We start from the raw sequence: 23055 nt of genomic DNA, 5'->3' as shown, positions 1-23055 counted from the left end.
CACCGTTTGCAGTGAACCTTGGAAGTTGGAATAAACAAGGGAAATGACAAGTCAACTCTCAACCTTGTTTCGTATAAGAGGGAGCTAATGTTTCTATGCCCACCAGGTCCTTAGATATCATTAACAATGCAATAAGCTTGTCATTAAAATTTTTATTGAAATGTCATTCATTACTATGGTCTGGTGGTATTCCTCTTCACTTGGAGGTGAGAGGTCTTACAGTCGAATCTCGTGGATGGCGAATTCGATATCGAATTAGGTTGCCCATCGTGTAGTTTAGCCGAACTCTCCCTCCTCCTAGTGTAAAAATATCGATGTACTAAAAAAAAATATTTTTATTGAAATGGTAAGTGAGAAAATAGGACAGAAGGGGCAACCAAAAACATGTAAAAGAAGAGGAAAAAAGTGCAGGCCTTGTTTTTCTCATTTGGTATGTTTCGCAGATAGCTCTTTGGTCCTTCCTGGTGCTTGGTGATCTTTACTTTTCTCAAGGAAGATTTGTGCAGACAAGCATATACTAACACAAGGCTAGTATTTTAGTTCTAGCAGCATAGCAGCCATACTTTACTAATTACTACATGATTAGTATGTTCTATAGCAGTCGTCTTCATATAGTAAAAGACTCAAATTTGAAAATTCTGAAGACCGATTTGCAACATGTTTGATTCTACCATGAAGATTGACTACTAATATGTTCGGGAATTGTTATTGGCACTCCAAAAATCTCATTCTACACTCCAAACTTTCTATATTTGGAAAGAAAAATACACTTGTGAGGAGTGTAGAATGAGATTTTTGGAATGTCAATAACACTTCCTATATGTGCTAGATGTGATGAACCTTGAGTCTATGGAGAAAATTTTAGCTCATTAAGCAAAACAAAACTAGGAAGCAAATTTTAAAACCTGGAGTTTAATTATGTTTTCATATATAACCAAAAACAGAGACAGAATATTACAAATATCTGCTCAATGATTTGTCTGGAAAAATTGCTTTCTAGTGAGGTAAACATATATATATCCTTTAGAATTAATATACAACTCGGTTGATATCTGGATGAAATCGTCAAAAATTGATTTGTACATTTGTAAAATTAAATACAAAAATTGCAATATGTTTGAGTCTTCTTCATTTGCGGATCTCCTCAAGCGGGTTTTAAAACCTATAAAAGAATGTGATCGAAATCTTTTGGTGACAAAATGTGATCAAATCAAGTTCGATGCACATCTAACATATACATTGATAATTTTGTCAAAATTAAAACACCTCTCACTACCGAAAATAAAGGTGTAAAACCGAAGGCTTTCCCACCTAAAAACCGGATGTCTTCGCCAGTGATGCCTATGACAACCATCAAAGACATGGGTGAAACATTTTGATGCCTAGAATACAAACAACTTGCGGATATTATGTAGTAACGACCTAGAGAGTAGGAGAGGTTGAACTTACTGCCACTCCCATACTAGTTTTGAAGCGAAGAACACATCTGATACGATGGGAACAATTATATATTAACAAGCTAGGTTGACATAAGCCACAACGGATTGCCATCCACTTCCAGTTGCCACACCTTAAATTAACCTCCAAACTACCTTACTGCACGATCAAGCTCAAAACATTCGAAAGAAAAAAGATGTTAAAATGTGAAAGATTCATATAAGAAAGGGGATGGAAAGTTGAAATTATAGACACATTGTTTCATTAGAAGAAATAATTTTAGACCACATTGCAATGCTAGAGTGACAACTTTTTTAGACCACATTGTTTCATTAGAAGAAATAATTCCTCACAGTGACTTGAAGGACAATAGTGGTTGTACATCCAATGAAGAGCCTGTGCCACTATCCATACAAGAAGCTGTTGATATAGAAACAACATCACAAGGCTCGATTATTTCACTTCGAACATAATGAACTTCTGCAAAATTTTGTTGCACATTAGAAAATTTAACAGACAATTGAATTGCCTCCAACTCCGCTGCTACTTCTTTCATGGTAGGTCGCTTCTTCCCATTCAAATTCAAGCACCTCTGTGTAAGGTTAGCAACTGCCATAATCTCGTCTTTCCCAGCCTCCTTCATTACTCGAGCATGAAGAATATCAAATAGACGATTCTCCTCCATAGAAAGAAGGAAATAAGCTGCTAGGCTTCTGCTTTCTTGTGAACTCAAAACTGAAACTGGTTTTTCTCCAGTCAAGAGCTCCGCAAGGACCACTCCAAAGCTATAAACATCACTCTTCTCTGTAAATTGGCTAGATTGGAAGTACTCTGGGTCCAGATAACCAAATGTTCCATGTACTCGTGTTGTAAGGTGAGTTTGATCAATGGCAACTGATCTTGAAGTCCCAAAGTCTGCTACTTTGGCTCTGTATTTTTCATCCAAGAGTATGTTAGAAGACTTGATGTCGCGGTGGTAAATGGGAAAGGAAGCTGCAGAATGTAAGTAGGAAAGAGCTCCTGCAACTTCGATGGAAACTCGCAACCTCATTTCCCATGTAAGGGGGAACTCTTCATTTTGGTGGTGAATATACTGAGAAAGTGTTCCATTGAGTATGAATTCGTAAACCAAAAGGGGAACTTCGGTCTCTAAACAACACCCCAATAGTTTAACCACATTCCTGTGGGAAATTTGTGACAGAATGACAATTTCATTAATGAACTGCCCAACTTCACCTCCTGCAACTATTTTCGATTTCTTGACAGCAACTATTCTTCCATCAGCCAGCATTCCCTTATAAACAGTACCTTGGCCTCCCTGACCAAGAATTCTGTCAGCACTAAAATTGTCCGTGGCTTTCTCTAACTCCTTGGAATTGAACAACTTAATCTTTTCAACATTGACTTCACCTGAAGATAATTGCTGTTTCAACAGTAGACCACCATTCTGCTTAAAAAACTTCTCTTTGCGTTTAATTTTTTTTCTTTTCTTTATGACTTTGCGCAACCACCATGCACCAACCAGTAGAAACAATAGTCCAACAACAGTGCCGGTAACTAAGTAGCTCAATAAAACAAGAAAGGATACAAAACTTTTGTCAAGAACGTTTCAGGTTCAGTTTTTAAATTTAGTTCATCAATAGTAAAATGGTATCATAGTTTATGATAGTGCAGGAGCATATACCTATGATGGCCAGATTAACTCGTGACTGTCGTGGATCGGGGAATACGCAGTGATACCTTCCGGGATAATTAATACAAATGCCGGGAATGCATCTGTTGAAGTGGACTGGATCCTCACATTCATCGATATCTAAAATTTAATTGCAAGAGATCATTTAGTTAAGTATCCTTGTGCCTAAAACTTATTCTCATTGCCACATAAAAAGTGGTTTAAATACTAATAAATCTATCATATTGAAGACGTCAAAAAGAAATTCAATTTGTGCATGTATTATATACAAATTTCGGACAATTGTAGCTAGAGGTTTTACCTTCACATCCATGAAGAAGATAGGGGTTTCCTTGGAAGCCCTTTGAGCAGAAGCAACTACCTCCGGTGCAATCCATATCTGTCGAATCTGTCAAATTTGTCTTTCCATATATATCGAAACTCGTATAGTTAAATAAGTTCCATTCCAGAACTATAGGGACATTGTCCATGTGACCAATGTCAGAAATATTTGTTGAATCAGATGTAAACCAATCTTGGTCTACTAGGAATGCATACTTGCATAATTTTGCTCTCTCCGCATTTGTTATTTCACCAAAACTAGTACGGAAGGTGCTAAGAGATGAAGGAATGGTGGTCTGGCAGCAATTCAGCCCACTGCAACTGTTATTTCTTAAAAGATTACTAGTATCGTCACATATGGACAAGCAGCCTCCAATTGTTGATCCGGATAAGGATGTCATCAAGCCAATTCCTCCACAACTCATTGAAGTGAATCTGTTCTTCTGGGAGAACACAAAAGGACTTCCCTCTAAGTTTGCTGTCTGGCGGCCTGATGGCTTGTGACTGCAATTGGAGAAGGTAACAGGGCTCGCCACCTTTAGTGTGCCTTCAATATTGATTTCGAGCACCTCTAGACCGGTAGAGTTCAAGAAAGGTTTTGGAGGGCTGGTGGAGTTGTCGCAGATTATTTGGAACCAATCATCAAGGTAACAACCGGTTCCAATTCCAAAAGGATACGGGATTTGAGCGACTTGACCGCAATGCGATGAACAATTAGGCTTTGATACGGGTGCTGAAGTTGCTGCTATTTCTACTGCAGTCATAAACCACAAGAACAAAGTAATATGAAGTAGAAACCGGCCGACGGTGTCCATATTTTGCTTCTTTCTTCCTCTCTTTAGTCACCTCTTTGATGTCTTGTTGGAAGTTCATTTAAATTATTTAAGGGTGGTATCCAATTTGAAGCTAATTAAAATGAATGCATACTCATTGGTTCTAAAAAGAAAAATATTGGATCTAATAAAAATACCAAACAAATCATTTCAAGTATGAAACCTTCTCAACTACCCATGATAAAACTAAAAGAAAACACGGTTAGGAAGGTGCAGAGATAGTTCTTGTTACCTTAGAAAAGTATTTTCGTAGTTTCGTCCATAAATTTTTTTAGTCAAGTCGCTCAAGTCCACAACAGTACGTACAAGTTGTCAAAGCTTATAATTTAATTTCAATACAAGAAAAACCAAACACACCCGGACCCGGAGGCTAAAGTGAAATAGAATGTAAAGCAACACCGCAGATTTATGGGCACTTCTTGGCTTCCTTCCCATGAATGGAGAAATTTTTAGTTATGACAGGAATATAAGTGATACATCTCGTATTTTAATAGAAGTGGTGAGAAATTTTATTTTTTTAAGTTACTAACTTTTTAGCACACATATCCCACCATTTGTATAATGACACATGCTGTACCACCCCGTGTAACGATCACATTGAAAAATCTCTCCCATGAATGAGCCTGTTTGGACCCATATTTGACACCTTCTACATGGCATGTCGTCACCTTGAATAGAGTAATAATTACTCAAGTCAGCCATGATTTTCAAGGAGGAAATTGATTGCAAAAATATTGAAGACAAAGAAGCCAAGTATATTTTGAATTTGTAACGAAAGTGAATCAAAGATGAGGAGGAAATCAAGAGAAGACATTAAGAATTGGATGCTCTCAACTAGTATACAAATGATTTTCTAGGTCATTGTTAGGGGTCCGGCCCCGGCCAACACGTTCAACATATCGTTTTAGTTTCTTTGCACCCTTGCGTGTTTTCATCTATTCAAAATGTAGCCTATTTCCGCAAATTATTTTTTAGCACCTAGCTTAATTCTTTTTTCCTCACTTAGAGTAAAAATAATTTTCGCACACTTTGAATAATTTTTACTTTATTGCAATTTACTTTCTCGTGATTTATTTTCTTGCAATTTACGATCTTGCATATTGTTTTATCACAATAAGAGTATTGTAACGTATAGAAAGAAATCAAAACCAAAGCGTAGTCAAAATCATGAACTTCTCTTTACTAGCTCAACCTTAGGCTGCAAGTTGGCACGCCCGCACACAAACTAGAAGGACCAAAAGATCCCTAAATTCTCGGTAGCCGAGACTGATTTGAGACCAACAGAGCCATTCCTCGTTCTTGCAAATAAAAATTTGACACATAGTAAAAGTACTCATCAAATATACATAGAAAAATTATGCACATATGTCAAACTGTGATTGTTAGGAGTGAAACGACCGAAGGAGCCAAATATTTTCCTCTAATTACAATGGAAAGCTCTTCCACGGTGCACAAGACCTTGGTAATTTGGGCCAGGAAGGGAATTATTCGTTTCGTTGGTCAGGACTTCTGTTATGGTTCCTAGTGTGGAAACATTACAGGATGAATATTAAGTAGCCGCCAGCAGCCGGACTTGACCAATATAAGATGATCTTCTGCATACTATTTTTCCAGTCAACGTATTTTCTATCTTAAAGATGAGATGATCGACGACTTGGTGAACAAGCCAGCGGGGTTGCATTGGTAATTTGTTATAACATTGAGTGCTAATTAATGACCACCCAGTTTTACCACGGAAGTTTAATTGAACTTTTGAAGGGGCCCGGTGAAGAAGCACCACGTACATTTCAAAGTGTATAATGTTTTCATAATGATATATGAGTCGGTTGATCATTAAGGTTTCGCCATGGCATGCACGAAACCATCATCAGGAGTTTCTGCACATGGAATAAATCTTCAAACATATTGCCCGAGTAATGCGCTGTTAGATTTTAGTGGAACACAAAAGGAAAGATGTTAGTTTCTCAATGGAACCTCACGTATTGCAAAGTTCAAACCTAAAGCCCAACACGTGGATACTGATCTTTACTTGCTACTCGGTGATTGACTTACAAATATCCCTCTTTTCAATTCTTCTTTTGTCAATTGCTTGGAAATTCTATATATACTAAAATCCGGTGAAAAATACTGTTCACGAGCAGTGTAATGGCTTAAATGCTCCTTGGTGTGTACTTTGTTTCCCGTGGTCTTACCTGCTTGGTACAGTTAAATGGCAAACTTGCCCCAGAGATCCACGCGTCAGTCTACTTCAATATAATGGAAAGTCAGGTACTGCGTTTGGTTCCAGACTCGTATACACGTGTTGCTCATCGGGAAGGAAAGACGGATGGAAAAGCCAAGCTCTCTCTCAAGCATGCAAGAAGGTTCGTCTCTCTCTCTCTCTCTCTCTCTCTCTCTCTCAAACCTCAACTTCTCTCTTTCACTTTCTCCATTTTGCTGAAAAGCCACCCAACCAATAAACGCTTTCGGTTTGATTCAAAAAAAAAATTTACCCATAAAGGATAACAAAAGGAAAGATGTTAGTTTCTCAATGGAACCTCACTTATTGCGAAGTTCAAACCTAAAGCCTAACACGTGGATAATATAAATTAGGTGTCTTTAAGTAAGTGTAACTGTTGAGCTTCAAATGGAGGCCTATGCTTTGATACCATGAAGTAAGTTAATGTTCCACTATAAAACTAATTGACAATATTGAAAATAATTAAGAAGCATATAAGTAGGGCACTTACTTTTGTAGTTTGTGTGGAAATATGCACATATACATTTTAAAATCTACCTGCCATACTTGACCAGTCGATTTGCCCTAACTTCCTTGTAGATACAAAGTAAAATAAATAAATAGTCACAGAGGATTATAGTCCAAAAGAGCATATGTAATTTTATATGATAGCGAATGCAACATACAATGACGTTCTCTTCACCAACAACACCTTAATGCTCAAGTTTCATTTTCAACAAGTTGTTTCTGACATCTGAATGGCCTCCAACTCGGTTGTAACTTCTCTCGTTATAGGGCTATTTCTTCCATTCATATTCAAACATCTTATTGCAAGGTTAGCAACTACTCCGATCTCCGTTTCAGAGCCCTCTTTTAAAACTCGAACATCAACAACGTCAAATAGACGATCTTCTTGCATAGAAGTAGTGAAATATGTGACAAGGCTTGTGTAATCTTCGTCTCCTTGCCGTGACCTTGTTATTGCTCAAATTGGTTTTTGTCCAGTCAAGAGATCGACAAGGACCATTCCAAAGCTATACACATCACTTTTCTCCGCAAATCTATTTAGGAAATATAGGTCCATGTAACCAAATGTACCGCTAGCATGTGCTGTCAAATGAGTTTGGTCGATAGAAAATGATCTTGAAGTTCCAAATCAGCAGCTTTTGCTCTGTATATTCATCCAAAAGTATGTCGGAAGACTTGATGTCCCTGTGTAATATAAAGTTTTCAGGCAGTGAAATATAAATCTAATCCCATATCACCATTTTCTCAGATGTTGATGCTAAAATCTGGGGATTTAGTTCGGTCCGAGGCTAGCTTAGCAACAGGTAGTTTTGTTTGGGGTGGTTTCATTGAGAGTATAAATCTCATGTCAGGGAAATGAAATCCTTGCACCACTCCATCTTAGATGTTGAGACTCTTCCCCTATTCCTTTTAACAATATCAAGATCAACAACGTGCAACACGTCTTTGGCTTTCAACAAAGCTCATTTCACATATTGCCGTATCAAGCCACATTAAGAAACAAAGTTTAGCTTTAGCTCTAACGGACTTGTAGTTCAGTTGGTTAAGATCATTCAACTCCTGCACTTGAGGTCCCAAGTTCAGTTCCGCCTCCCCAATCGCTTGAATGAAGAAAGAAGAAAACCAGAGTCTAATTTGAGCTTATTTTTTCCTTATATGACAAAAACAGGCCAGGTAGAAGATTGGTTAAGGGCCAAATAATTGTTGAGTATGGCTTATAGGATCAATTAGCTAATTGACTGTTGATCCGTCAAGATTAGTTTTCTGTATCCGTTCGTATGTGTGGGAAAAAAAAAATTCACCAGTTAATCAGCCAGACATCACCGACATGTGGCCTAAGGATCCGAAGGTTCAAACTGCAGTCTCATTCACTCTAACAGAAGAGTTTTAAGAAAAAATGAAAAACCTAAATATATGAAACTGGAACATTCATTACAATATTTAAAATTTAGAAATTTAGAAATACAGAAATATAGAATTATTGTTCACAGTGACTTGAAGGGTAAGAGCGGGATTCCATGCGTTCGTGATGAAGCAGCAGCACCATCCACTGCAGGCCCTTTGTCAGTTGAGCTTGAAATAACATCCCATTGCTCAACTGATTCAGTCCTCAGATATTCAACCTCTTCGTAATTCTTTCCACCGTAAGAAGTAGCCTTTTCCGCCATTTGAACCCCTTCCAGCTCTGCCATGACCTCTCTCATTGTAGGGCGTTTTCGTCCGCTTAAATTCAAGCACCTCCTTGCAAGGTTAGCAACTATTGCGATATCTGCTTTAGACCCTCCCTTCACAACTTGAGCATCAAGAATGTCAAACAGACGATCTTCCTGCATCGAAATAATGAAGTATGTAGCAAGACTTCTGACTTGTTCTTGTGACCGGCTAGAAAAAATCGGTTTTTGTCCTGTTAATAGCTCAACAAGGACCACTCCAAAGCTATACACATCACTTTTATCCGTAAATTGGCTTGACTGGAAGTATTCCGGGTCCAAGTAACCAAATGTGCCATGTACAAGTGTGGTAAGGTGAGTTTGGTCAATGGCAACTGATCTTGAAGTTCCAAAATCGGCAACTTTCGCTCTGTATTTTGCATCCAAGAGTATGTTGGTAGACTTGATGTCCCTGTGATAAATGGGAAAGGTAGCTGAGGTGTGTAAATAGAAAAGGGCTCCTGCAATTTCTGTGGCAATTCGTAAGCGAATTTCCCATGTAAGTGGAAACTCCTCATTCTGCTCATGGATATACTGGGAAAGTGTTCCGTTCGGAATAAATTCATAAACCAAAAGCGGAACTTCAGTCTCCAAGCAGCAACCCAATAGTTGAACAACATGTCTGTGGTTGATTTGTGAAAGAATTACAACCTCATTGATGAAATATGAAAGTTGGCTTTCATCAATAATTGTGGACTTTTTTACAGCAACAATTTTACCATCAGCCAACATGCCTTTGTACACAGTACCTTGGCCTCCATGCCCAAGAATTCTATCGATGTTGAAATTGTCGGTAGACTTCTCCAACTCCTTCGACTTGAACAACTTGATTTTCTCCACATTAACTTCACCTGAAGATAATCGTTTCTCTAATAATAAACCACCATTTCGTTTGAAGAAAATTTGCTTGCGTTTTATGTTCTTCCTTTTCTTCAGGACTTTGTGTATCCACCATGCGCTGATAAGCAGTAACAATAGTCCCATGCCCGCACCAAGACCTGCGTAACGTTAAATTGAAGTTTTATAGATTACTCTACGACTGCATCACTTGAGTACGTACTTGATTGAGTTCTGTTTTGATTTTAAAAAGTGTTCTTTTAACATGTTAAACTTTTATAAATCCAATTCTTGTAGGTCTTCTGTGAGTAAATTTTACATGTTCAATAAGTAAATTCCACCATTGACTCCACTTTTTTCCTGCATACTTTTTTTCCTATGTCATTATTATCGTACACTGTGATCATCTTTCAGTTAGAAGACTGATACATACATACCTATAAGGATCAGCTTGACCCTTGTCCTTTGAGCCACGATGTAGCACGTGTGCCCCCCCGGAATGTTCATACAGGATGAAGCTCCTCCATTCCCGCATATTTTCTGATCTGTGCATTCATCAATGTCTGCAATGCAGGGACCAATAAAACAAAAATTGTAATTTAATCTGTGGATTGAAAATTTTAAGATATGGTAGAGAGTTGGTTTACCATAGCAAGGGTCGCCAAGATAGGGGTTTCCTTCGAAACCCCGAGGGCAATAGCATTGAAGCCTTGACTGATCGTACGGGGGAGTGGCATTTAGTTTTGTGCAATAGGGCTTTGGATCATCGTCTGCCCTTGACTCATTTCTTCCGATGAATCCGTGAAATAATTTGTCAGAAGTATGGTCAAAGTTTAAGCTCCACCGTAGAACCACAGGAACGTTCTCGTGATACTCATTGACACTGAAATCGGAAACACTTGCAATGCTCCCAAACCAAGTTTTGTCGACAAGGAATGCATAATCATTGTTACAATCATCTCCTCTTCCTCTATTATCTTTCTCGATGTCCGTACTGATAGTGATAGCACTGAGATGTGGTGGAATGGTAGTCTGGCAACAATTTATACCAACCTCACAGTTACCATAGTTTATACCAGTCCCCTCACAAATTGACCTGCACCCACCAACAAAATACTCATCTGAGCTCACCCACGCAACGTGGCCACAACTCACTGCAGTGAATCTATTCTGTCTCTCGGAGTATACAAATGGGGTTCCCGTCAAATTAGCCGGTTGACGACGGCTGTTCCCAGCACAGAAGAAAGTGACAGGATTTTTGACCTGAATTGTGCCATCGGCAATAGAAATATCCAGTACCTCAAGGCCGGTTTGTCTTAAGACAGGCACGTTCCCGGTTGTCTCGTTGCAGCTTATTTCAAACCCTTCATCAAAGTAACAATCTCTGTTAGGTCCAATCCCGAAAGGGTATGGTATGCCAACATTTCCGCAATGGCTTGAACACTTACGCCTTGCCATCGGCGTTTCTGCTCCGGACGCTGTTGTGCTTAAACAGCATAACAACACAATGAACAGTGCCATTTGAACTAGCAAACAATATTGCATTCCTCTTTTCTGATTCTTCCCAAGTTTCGTCTGCTTCGTGCTAAAAAGGAAACATATGGAGGTTGCTAAAGGTGTTATAGAGTTTGCAAAATACTAATGCAACGATGGCACTTAAAAGTAAAAGGCCCCCAAACTGATCTTTACTTGCTACTCGGTGATTGACTTACAAATATCACTCTTTTCAAGTCTTCTTTTGTCAATTGCTTGGAAATTCTATATATACTAAAACCCGCTGAAAAACACTGTTCACGAGCAGTGTAATGGCTTAAATGCCCCTTGGTGTGTACTTTGTTTCCCGTGGTCTTACCTGCTTGGTACAGTTAAATGGCAAACTTGGCCCAGAGATCCACACGTCAGTCCGCTTCAATACAATGGAAAAGTCAGGTACTACGTTTGGTTCCAGACTCCTATACACGTGTTGCTCATCGGGAAGAAAAGACGGATGGAAAAGCCAAGCTCTCTCTCAAGCATGCAAGAAGGTTTGTCTCTCTCTCTCTCTCTCTCAAACCTCAACTTCTCTCTTTCACTTTCTCCATTTTGCTGAAAAACCACCCAACCAATAAACGCTTTCGGTTTGATTCGAAATAATTTTTTACCCATAAAGGATAACAAAAGGAAACATGTTAGTTTCTCAATGGAACCTCACGTATTGCGAAGTTCAAACCTAAAGCCTAACACGTGGATAATATAAATCAGGTGTCGTTAAGAACCTGTGATCGTTGAGCTTCAAATGTAGGCATATAAAACTAAGTTCCACTATAAAAGTAAGTTAATGTTCCACTATAAAACTAATTGACAATATTGAAAATAATTAAGAAGCATATAAGAAGGGAACTTACTTTTGTAGTTTGTGTGGAAATATGCACATATACATTTTAAAATCTACCTGCCATACTTGACCAGTCGATTTGCCCTAACTTCCTTGTAGATACAAAGTAAAATAAATAAATAGTCACAGAGGATTATAGTCCAAAAGAGCATATGTAATTTTATATGATAGCGAATGCAACATACAATGACGTTCTCTTCACCAACAACACCTTAATGCTCAAGTTTCATTTTCAACAAGTTGTTTCTGACATCTGAATGGCCTCCAACTCGGTTGTAACTTCTCTCGTTATAGGGCTATTTCTTCCATTCATATTCAAACATCTTATTGCAAGGTTAGCAACTACTCCGATCTCCGTTTCAGAGCCCTCTTTTAAAACTCGAACATCAACAACGTCAAATAGACGATCTTCTTGCATAGAAGTAGTGAAATATGTGACAAGGCTTGTGTAATCTTCGTCTCCTTGCCGTGACCTTGTTATTGCTCAAATTGGTTTTTGTCCAGTCAAGAGATCGACAAGGACCATTCCAAAGCTATACACATCACTTTTCTCCGCAAATCTATTTAGGAAATATAGGTCCATGTAACCAAATGTACCGCTAGCATGTGCTGTCAAATGAGTTTGGTCGATAGAAAATGATCTTGAAGTTCCAAATCAGCAGCTTTTGCTCTGTATTTTCATCCAAAAGTATGTTGGAAGACTTGATGTCCCTGTGTAATATAAAGTTTTCAGGCAGTGAAATATAAATCTAATCCCATATCACCATTTTCTCAGATGTTGATGCTAAAATCTGGGGATTTAGTTCGGTCCGAGGCTAGCTTAGCAACAGGTAGTTTTGTTTGGGGTGGTTTCGTTGGGAGTATAAATCTCATGTCGGGGAAATGAAATCCTTGCACCACTCCATCTTAGATGTTGAGACTCTTCCCCTATTCTATTTTAACAATATCAAGATCAACAACGTGCAACACGTCTTTAGCTTTCAACAAAGTTCATTTCACATATTGCCGTATCAAGCCACATTAAGAAACAAAGTTTAGCTTTAGCTCTAACGGACTTGTAGTTCAGTTGGTTAAGATCATTCAACTCCTGCACTTGAGGTCCCAAGTTCAGTTCCGCCTCTCCAATCGCTTGAATGAAGAAAGAAGAAAACCAGAGTTTAATTTGAGCTTATTTTTTCCTTATATAACAAAAACAGGCCAGGTAGAAGATTGGTTAAGGGCCAAGTAATTGTTGAGTATGACTTATAGGATCAATTAGCTAATTGACTGTTGATCCGTCAAGATTAGTTTTCTGTATCCGTTCGTATGTGTGGGAAAAAAAAAATCACCAGTTAATCAGCCAGACATCACCGATATGTGGCCTAAGGATCCGAAGGTTCAAACTGCAGTCTCATTCACTCTAACAGAAGAGTTTTAAGAAAAAATGAAAAACCTAAATATATGAAACTGGAACATTCATTACAATATTTAAAATTTAGAAATTTAGAAATACAGAAATATAGAATTATTGTTCACAGTGACTTGAAAGGTAAGAGCGGGATTCCATGCGTTCGTGATGAAGCAGCACCACCATCCAATACAGGCCCTGCGTCAGTTGAGCTTGAAATAACATCCCATGGCTCAACTGATTCAGTCCTCAGATATTCAACCTCTTCGTAATTATTTCCACTGTGAGAAGTAGCCTTTTCCGCCATTTGAACCCCTTCCAGCTCTGCCATGACCTCTCTCATTGTAGGGCGTTTTCGTCCGCTTAAATTCAAGCACCTCCTTGCAAGGTTAGCAACTATTGCGATATCTGCTTTAGGCCCTCCCTTCACAACTTGAGCATCAAGAATGTCAAACAGACGATCTTCCTGCATTGAAATAATGAAGTGTGTAGCAAGACTTCTGCCTTGTTCTTGTGACCGGCTAGAAGAAATTGGTTTTTGTCCAGTTAATAGCTCAACAAGGACCACTCCAAAGCTATACACATCACTTTTATCCGTAAATTGGCTTGACTGGAAGTATTCCGGGTCCAAGTAACCAAATGTGCCATGTACAAGTGTGGTAAGGTGAGTTTGGTCAATGGCAACTGATCTTGAAGTTCCAAAATCGGCAACTTTCGCTCTGTATTTTGCATCCAAGAGTATGTTGGTAGACTTGATGTCCCTGTGATAAATGGGAAAGGTAGCTGAGGTGTGTAAATAGAAAAGGGCTCCTGCAATTTCTGTGGCAATTCGTAAGCGAATTTCCCATGTAAGTGGAAACTCCTCATTCTGCTCATGGATATACTGGGAAAGTGTTCCGTTCGGAATAAATTCATAAACCAAAAGCGGAACTTCAGTCTCCAAGCAGCAACCCAATAGTTGAACAACATGTCTGTGGTTGATTTGTGAAAGAATTACAACCTCATTGATGAAATATGAAAGTTGGCTTTCATCAATAATTGTGGACTTTTTTACAGCAACAATTTTACCATCAGCCAACATGCCTTTGTACACAGTACCTTGGCCTCCATGCCCAAGAATTCTATCGACGTTGAAATTGTCGGTAGACTTCTCCAACTCCTTCGACTTGAACAACTTGATTTTCTCCACATTAACTTCACCTGAAGATAATCGTTGCTCTAATAATAAACCACCATTTCGTTTGAAGAAAATTTGCTTGCGTTTTATGTTCTTCCTTTTCTTCAGGACTTTTTGTATCCACCATGCGCTGATAAGCAGTAACAATAGTCCCATGCCCGCACCAAGACCTGCGTAACGTTAAATTGAAGTTTTATAGATTACTCTACGACTGCATCACTTGAGTACGTACTTGATTGAGTTCTGTTTTGATTTTAAAAAGTGTTCTTTTAACATGTTAAACTTTTATAAATCCAATTCTTGTAGGTCTTCTGTGAGTAAATTTTACATGTTCAATAAGTAAATTCCACCATTGACTCCACTTTTTTCCTGCATACTCTTTTTCCTTTGTCATTATTATCGTACACTATGATCATCTTTCATATATGAATCAGTTAGAAGACTGATACATACATACCTATAAGGATCAGCTTGACCTTTGTCTTTTGAGCCACGATGTAGCAGGTGTACCCCCCCGGAATGTTCATACAGTATGAAGCGCCTCCATTCCCACATATTTTCTGATCTGTGCATTCATCAATGTCTGCAATGCAGGGACCAATAAAACAAAAATTGTAATTTAATCTGTGGATTGAAAATTTTAAGATATGGTAGAGAGTTGGTTTACCATAGCAAGGGTCGCCAAGATAGGGGTTTCCTTCGAAACCCCGAGGGCAAGAGCATAGAAGCCTCGACTGATTGTACGAGGGAGTGGCATTTCGTTTTGTGCAACAGGGCATTGGACCATCGTCTGCCCTTGACTCATTTCTTCCGATGAATCTGTGAAATAATTTGTCAGAAGTATAGTCAAAGTTTAAGCTCCACCGTAGAACCACAGAAATGTTCTCCTGATACTCATTGACACTGAAATTGGAAACACTTGCAATGCTCCTAAACCAATTTTGGTCGACAAGGAATGCATAATCATTGTTACAATCATCTCCTCTTCCTTTATTATCTTTCTCGATGTCCTTACTGATAGTGATAACACTGAGATGCGGTGGAATGATAGTCTGGCAACAATTTATACCAACCTCACAGTTACCATAGTTTATACCAGTCCCATCACAAATTGACCTGCACCCACCAACAACATACTCATCTGAGCCCACCAACGCAAGGTAGCCACAACTCACTGCAGTGAATCTATTGTGTCTCTCGGAGTATACAAAAGGGGTTCCCGTCAAATTAGCCGGTTGACGACTGCGGTTCCCAGCACAGAAGAAAGTGACAGGGTTTTTGACCTGAATTGTGCCTTCGGCAATAGAAATATTCAGTACCTCAAGGTTGGTTTGTCTTAAGACAGGCACGTTCCCGGTTGTCTTGTTGCAGCTTATTTCAAACCCTTCATCAAAGTAACAGTTAGGTCCAATCCCGAAAGGGTATGGTATGCTAACATTTCCGCAATGGCTTAAACACTTACGCTTTGCCATCGGCGTTTCTGCTCCGGACGCTGTTGTGCTTAAACAGCATAACAACACAATGAACAGTGCCATTTGAACTAGCAAACAATATTGCATTCCTCTTTTCTGATTCTTCCCAAGTTTCGTCTGCTTCGTGCTAAAAAGGAAACATATGGAGCTTGCTAAAGGTGTTATAGAGTTTGCAAAATACTAATGAAACGATGGCACTTAAAAGTAAAAGGCCCCCAAACTGATCTTTGCTTGCTACTCGGTGATTGACTTACAAATATCCCTCTTTTCAAGTCTTCTTTTGGCATTTGCTTGGAAATGTGGATATAAAGCGGTCAGACATGACTGGTGGTAGAGGATTTAGCCTACTAATGCTATCATTCGGTCAAAATAAAAAATATAAAAATAAAATAAATTTTAATCGCATGTATGGACGACGATATGTGCATGTATAATGTATATAATGATTTCAATACTAAATTGTGTAATCAAACTAACTTAATGAAACATGACTAATTTAATGAAACATTTGATACTGTGTCATACTAAGAAGCTAGACTAACAATAAATTACTATTGTATTTCAATTTCTTTTCTATTAAAATATCAAAATTAATATATCTAAAAAAAGGGCATAGCCCTCTCTTCTTGAGAGATGATCCATGTCGGATTCTCTTTATGAGGATTTCAAAGATTTTTCAATCACTTCCGTTCATCGTACATCATGCGATCAGTTTTCGTCAAGTACTGTTTATATTTAATTTTAAATAAAAAAAATTACAATAAAATTGATATGACTGCTATGGATGCCCGATACTGAATAAACAAGTATCCCCCTAGATGGAAAAAGATTTTCTTTGAAAAGTAGCTTTGTCCCATTAAGGATCCTCACTTTCTCCTCTTCACGATTGTTGGTGTTCCTCGCAACTTGGAGAATTCCCGAATTTCTAATGACAAAAGCTTACCCCTATTCAAAACCCAAAAGATTTCCAAATAAAAAATACTCAAGAACAGAACCCTAAAAAGACCCAAATAAAAAATACCCAAAAAAAAACCCCAAAATCTTATGCAGGGCCGCGCTAGTAGTTATTTTGATTGGGAAATTTAGAAAAAATAACTAAAATTTGGATTCCAAATAGAATAATATGTTGAAAAGTCTCATGGGCATTGAATGCCCACAGTTCCATTTGTAGAAAACGAAAGCGGAAATTGCATTGTGTTGTCAGAAGACGCGTTACAAGTTTCAAAATGCAGTTAATGCATCTGTATGAAGTTGCTCTATAAATAGAGCACTTCATATGCTTTCATGTAACAGAAAAGACGAAAGAAAACTAGAGAAAAATATCAGTAACATCATCTATTCATCTGCCTTTTATTTGTTATCTGCATGTGCTATAGTTTTAGTGTGGCATTTTACATCTACCTTGCACCTACCATTAAAAGGTTATTCTCTCAAACTTTAACCCTTTTATAACACGTTATCAGCACGAGTCTCTATATATAATTATTCTCTCATCTCTCTTCGCCGAACGAACGAAAGAAAGAAAAAAAAAAAATGTTTCCTTTAAGGTTTTTACTGTTCATCTTCTTCCTCTGCCTCAACTGCGCCGTGTACCCTCGCGACGAATTGTTTGCTCCGTGCCTGCTCTTAGTCCTCCAACTAACGGTTACATACATCTGTGATTACTTGTTTGGTGTAGAGATTGATTACTAACCCAGTATTTATTTATGTTAATTCTACTGCAATCCAAGATGGTGCGGTACAATCGCCCATCTTGAACTGCAAATTTATTCTTACTGCGATCCAAGACGGTGCGGTATCATCGCCTATCTTGGACTGCAGATTTAATTTTACTGCAATTTTTTAGGTGGAGCGGTATAATCGCACACCCTACCCTGCATATTTGAATTTACCTGCTGTTTAATTTCATTGCAATTTTATGTGGTGCGGTATAATCGCCCACGCTGCTCTGCATATTTAATTTTTCTGTTACTTGAATGGTGCGGTACGATCGCCCTTCTCATTCATCCTGAAAATCTCGAGCCAGAAGTTTCGAGTGCTTATCATTTTGGCCTGAAGATCAAAATGAAAAATTTGTAAGAACCAGAAGTTCTAACATCATATTCCTTCAGGAATACATATTATTGCAAGTTCTTACACATCTCATTTTCTTTCAGAAAAGAAAATGGCGAACTTGGCGAAGCTTGAATTTGCTGCCCTGGATATTACCGGGAAGAATTATCTGACCTGGGTATTGGATACCAAGATCCATTTGGAAGCAGGGAATCTTGGTGATACCATCAGGGAAGAGAGCAACTCATCCTCTCAAGATCGGGCAAAGACCATGATTTTCATTCGCCGCCATCTTGATGAGGCGCTAAAGAGCGAGTACTTAACGGTTGAAGATCCGTTAGCTCTCTGGAATGCCTTGAGAAACAGATACAATCACCAGACAACGGTGATTCTTCCAAGGGCCCGCTATGAGTGGACTCATCTGAGGATTCAAGACTTCAAGTCAGTGGCAGAATACAATTCTGCATTGTTCAGAATTACCTCTCAGATGAAGCTCTGTGGGGATATTATTACTGAAGATCATATGCTGGAAAAGACTCTCAGCACATTTCATGCCTCCAACGTGCTCCTGCAGCAGCAGTATAGAGCGCGAGGCTACACTGAGTACAACCAGCTGATATCTGTGCTCTTAGTAGCTGAACAGAATGATGAGCTCCTGATGAAAAACCATCATTCCCGACCTACTGGATCTGCACCATTCCCAGAAGTGAATGCTGCTTCCCTCGAAGTGAACGCCACATCCTCTGGTGGTGATAATCATAAACGAGGACGTGGCCACAAGCGAGGTCGATGGAATAGGAAAGGCAAGAACCATGGAGTTCAGTTTCACAACCAGGTTCCGAGGCATAATTCAGGCCCGAGCTTCAAAAATGTGAATCGCCACAAAGGCAAAGCTCATATGAACCATGCTCCTAGAAACTCTGAAGGAGCCTGCCATAGGTGTGGTGGCAATGGGCATTGGGCGCGTACTTGTCGTACCCCAAAACATCTAGTGGATCTGTATCAAGCCTCCCTCAAGGAGAAGGGTGTCGAGACCAACTTTCTCGACCAGGCTAGACCAATGGATATACCTGATCCAGTGTTTGACTTATCAGGGCAGTTGAACACAACTCATCTAGATGTTTCAGACTATATTGTGGAAAGGGGAAATGAAGTATATCGGTCTGATTGAGTCATTAATGTACTTTTATTATGCTGAACTTGTAGTATTTTCAGATTCAATAAAAGTGGCATGTAAATTTCTTGTTATAACTTGCTTTTAATTCTGATTCTCTTACTCAGAGAGCATGGATAAAAATTGTGGTTATTCTCAGAACATGAGAAATGGCGGAGATATTTGTCTTGCAGACAGTGCAACCACACATACAATACTTCGTGATCGAAAGTATTTCTCAAGCTTAATACCTACAAGAGTAGGGGTAACAACAATATCAGGACCTTCAGATGTAATTCAAGGTTCAGGGAAAGCCCAGATTATGTTACCAAATGGAACAATATTGTCCATACAGAATGCATTGTATGCTACTCGATCTACTCGAAATTTGTTGAGTTTCAAAGACATACGTCTAAATGGATACCACATTGAAACAAAAAGTGCAGAAAATGTGGAGTATCTATGCATTACCTCCAATGATACCCAGAAGCGTATATTGGAGAAGTTGCATGGTATGTCGAGTGGATTATATTATACATACATAAGGACAATTGAATCACATACTGTCATGAACCAGAAGTTCATTGATTCAAAAGTTTACATGCTTTGGCATGAACGTCTGGGTCATCCAGGATCTACCATGATGCGTAGAATCATTACCAACTCTAATGGACATCCATTAGTGAGCAGACACATTGTTGCCTTAAATGATAACCCTTGCAAAGCTTGTTCTCAAGGGAAGTTGGTAATTAGACCATCTCAACTAAAGGTTGATGCTGAATCCCCATCATTTCTGCAAAGAATTCAAGGGGATATTTGTGGGCCTATTCAACCATCATGTGGACCATTTCGATATTTTATGGTTTTGGTTGATGCATCTACCCGATGGTCACATGTTTGTCTCTTGTCTACTCGGAATGTAGCCTTTGCGAGACTTCTTGCTCAAATAATTAAGTTACGAGCACAGTTCCCAGATTATCCCATTAAGTCAATCCGACTCGATAATGCTGGTGAATTTACGTCTCAAACTTTTGATGATTATTGCATGACATTGGGCATTGATGTTGAACACCCTGTTCCTCATGTCCATACTCAAAATGGTTTAGCAGAAGCATTGATCAAGCGGCTTCAGTTAATAGCTCGCACTCTGCTTATGAAAACCAAATTACCAGTCTCTGCGTGGGGACATGCCATCTTACATGCTGCATCATTGGTTCGATTGAGACCTATAGCCAACCATCAATACTCTTCAGTACAACTCGTGTTTGGACATCAGCCAAACATTTCCCATTTACGAGTCTTTGGTTGTGCTGTTTATGTGCCTATTGCACCGCTGCAACGCACTAAAATGGGACCTCAGCGTAGACTGGGAATTTACGTGGGTTTTGATTCACCATCTATCATTAGATATTTGGAACCCTTGACAGGTGATATGTTTACAGCTCGTTTTGCTGATTGTCACTTTGATGAGACAATTTTCCCGTTGTTAGGGGGAGAAAAGACCGTTCCAGAAGAACGGAAAGAGCTGACATGGGTTGTTCCCACCTTGTCTCATTTTGATCCTCATAGCATTCAATGTGAAAATGAAGTGAGAAGGATCGTTCATCTTCAAAGCATTGCCAATCAAATGCCAGATGCATTTAATGATGCTATGAAAGTGACAAAATCACATATACCAGCTGCAAATGCACCTGCAAAAATTGATGTCCCTGTTGGACAAAATAAAGTGGCAGCAAATGATTCATCTGGTGCACGCCTGAAGCGTGGTAGACCCCAAGGTTCAAAAGATTCAGCTCCTCGAAAAAGAAAGTCGAGGGCACAACTGAATCCAAATGAAATCATTCAGGAAGAGAAAATGAATGATACATCCACAATTCATCATTCTGGACTTCCAGAAAAAGAAAATGTCTTTGATGAGACATCTGTCCCTAAAGAGACAGAAGTACATGAAAGCAAAGAAATCTCCATAAATTATGCATGTACAAATGAATTGTGGGATCGAAATGAAATAATCATTGATGATATGTTTGCATTTGCAGTAGCCACTGAAATCATCTTAAGTGATGATATTGAGCCCCGTTCTGTTGATGAATGCAAACAGAGACATGATTGGCCTAAGTGGAAAGATGCAATCCAGGCAGAATTAAATTCCTTGGAAAAGCGGAATGTTTTTGGACCAGTAGTCCAAACCCCGCCTAGTGTAAATCCCGTGGGTTACAAATGGGTATTCACAAGGAAACGCAATGAGAAAAACGAGATCGCAAGATACAAAGCACGACTCGTTGCACAAGGTTTTTCTCAAAGACCTGGAATTGATTATGAGGAGACATACTCTCCTGTAATGGACGCAATTACGTTTCGTTACTTAATAAGTTTAGTGGTTTCAGAAAGACTTGACATGCGACTTATGGATGTCATCACTGCCTATCTATATGGAGAATTAGATACTGACATCTATATGAAAGTCCCAGAAGGACTTAAGTTGCCTGAAACAAGTAATAAACCACGAGGTATGCTCTCGATCAAATTAAGGCGATCATTGTATGGTCTGAAGCAATCTGGACGAATGTGGTATAATCGTCTCAGTGAGTATTTGATCAAAGAAGGGTATATCAACAATGTTATTTGCCCTTGTGTGTTCATTAAGAAATCCAATTCTGGATTTGCTATAGTGGCAGTATATGTTGATGATATGAATCTAGTTGGGACTCCTGAAGAGCTCAATAAAACTGCTGAATATCTGAAAAGCGAATTTGAAATGAAAGACCTTGGAAAAACAAAATATTGTCTCGGCCTGCAGATCGAGCATTGTGCTAGTGGAATTTTGGTCCACCAATCAGCTTACATTGAAAAAATTCTGAAGCGATTTGGTATGGACAAGGCTTATCCACTAAGCACGCCAATGGTCGTTCGTTCTTTGGACATTAAGAAAGATCCATTTCGTCCAAAAGAAGAGGATGAGCTGGTCCTTGGTCCAGAAGTACCATATCTTAGTGCAATAGGTGCTTTGTTGTATTTAGCACAATGTACTAGACCAGATATAGCTTTTTCAGTTAATTTGTTAGCAAGGTATAGCTCTGCTCCAACAATTCGCCATTGGAAGGGTATCAAAGATGTATTGCGATACCTTCGTGGGACAACAGACATGGGTCTCTTCTACTCAAAGAACTCCACAGATGACCAGATCCTTGTTGGATATGCAGATGCTGGTTTCCTCTCTGATCCGCATAAAGCCCGTTCACAAACTGGATATGTGTTTAAGAATGGAGATACAGCAATCTCATGGCGTTCAACCAAGCAAACATTAGTTGCTACATCTTCAAATCATTCAGAAATACTTGCTTTACATGAAGCAAGTCGTGAATGTTCTTGGTTAAGATCAATGATCCATCATATTCGGAATTCATGTGGTCTAACTTCGAAGACAGACAATCCAACTGTCATCCATGAGGATAATGCAGCCTGTGTTGCCCAAATGAAGGAAGGATTCATCAAGGGCGATAAGACTAAACACATATCTCCAAAGTTTTTCAGTGCACATGAGCTTCAGAAGGCTAAAGTTATTGAAGTCAGACAAATCCGTTCAAATGAAAATCTGGCAGACTTGTTCACCAAATCTCTACCAAAGTGCACATTTCAGAAGTTAGTGCAAGGCATCGGATTACGTCGACTTACCAAACAGCTAAATTTGGAGAATGCGGAATCAGGGGGAGATACATATCAGGGGGAGTATCCATGATACATGCTTGTTGTACTCTTTTTCCTTCGATTAGGATTTTTCCCACTGGGTTTTTCCTATCAAGGTTTTAACGAGGCAACATAAGCATACTTGACACTATATCAACGATCCAGGAAAAGTTGTAC

The 23055-nt window shown here is 39.0% G+C and overlaps 4 protein-coding genes across 4 annotated transcripts; 1 reads left to right on the top strand and 3 right to left on the bottom strand.

The window, feature by feature from the left end:
• Window positions 1-1336: 1336 nt before the first annotated feature.
• Window positions 1337-4421, bottom strand: LOC137740240 (wall-associated receptor kinase-like 22). The gene is made up of 3 exons (XM_068480087.1): window positions 3432-4421; window positions 3122-3250; window positions 1337-2994 (listed from the first exon to the last, which is right to left on the bottom strand). Exons 1-3 carry the CDS (start codon window positions 4264-4266, stop codon window positions 1787-1789), a joined length of 2172 nt encoding a protein of 723 aa, XP_068336188.1. The 5' UTR covers window positions 4267-4421; the 3' UTR covers window positions 1337-1786.
• Window positions 4422-8454: 4033 nt separating this feature from the next.
• On the bottom strand, window positions 8455-11657 carry LOC137740489 (wall-associated receptor kinase-like 1). Its single transcript, XM_068480346.1, has 4 exons — window positions 11649-11657; window positions 11429-11482; window positions 10014-11214; window positions 8455-9737 (listed from the first exon to the last, which is right to left on the bottom strand). Exons 1-4 carry the CDS (start codon window positions 11655-11657, stop codon window positions 8515-8517), a joined length of 2487 nt encoding a protein of 828 aa, XP_068336447.1. The 3' UTR covers window positions 8455-8514.
• A 1531-nt stretch (window positions 11658-13188) lies between these two features.
• On the bottom strand, window positions 13189-16273 carry LOC137740488 (wall-associated receptor kinase-like 1). Its single transcript, XM_068480345.1, has 3 exons — window positions 16241-16273; window positions 14972-16166; window positions 13189-14684 (listed from the first exon to the last, which is right to left on the bottom strand). Exons 1-3 carry the CDS (start codon window positions 16271-16273, stop codon window positions 13462-13464), a joined length of 2451 nt encoding a protein of 816 aa, XP_068336446.1. The 3' UTR covers window positions 13189-13461.
• Window positions 16274-18150: 1877 nt separating this feature from the next.
• On the top strand, window positions 18151-19358 carry LOC137740487 (uncharacterized). The gene is made up of 3 exons (XM_068480344.1): window positions 18151-18256; window positions 18371-18744; window positions 19320-19358. Exons 1-3 carry the CDS (start codon window positions 18151-18153, stop codon window positions 19356-19358), a joined length of 519 nt encoding a protein of 172 aa, XP_068336445.1.
• The last annotated feature ends 3697 nt before the right edge of the window (window positions 19359-23055 follow it).

This window comes from Pyrus communis, chromosome 7 (assembly GCF_963583255.1).
Source record: "Pyrus communis chromosome 7, drPyrComm1.1, whole genome shotgun sequence".
In the NCBI taxonomy this organism is placed as follows: domain Eukaryota; kingdom Viridiplantae; phylum Streptophyta; class Magnoliopsida; order Rosales; family Rosaceae; genus Pyrus; species Pyrus communis.
Note: the sequence above shows the minus strand (reverse complement) of the source record. Positions and strands in the feature narration are given on the sequence as shown.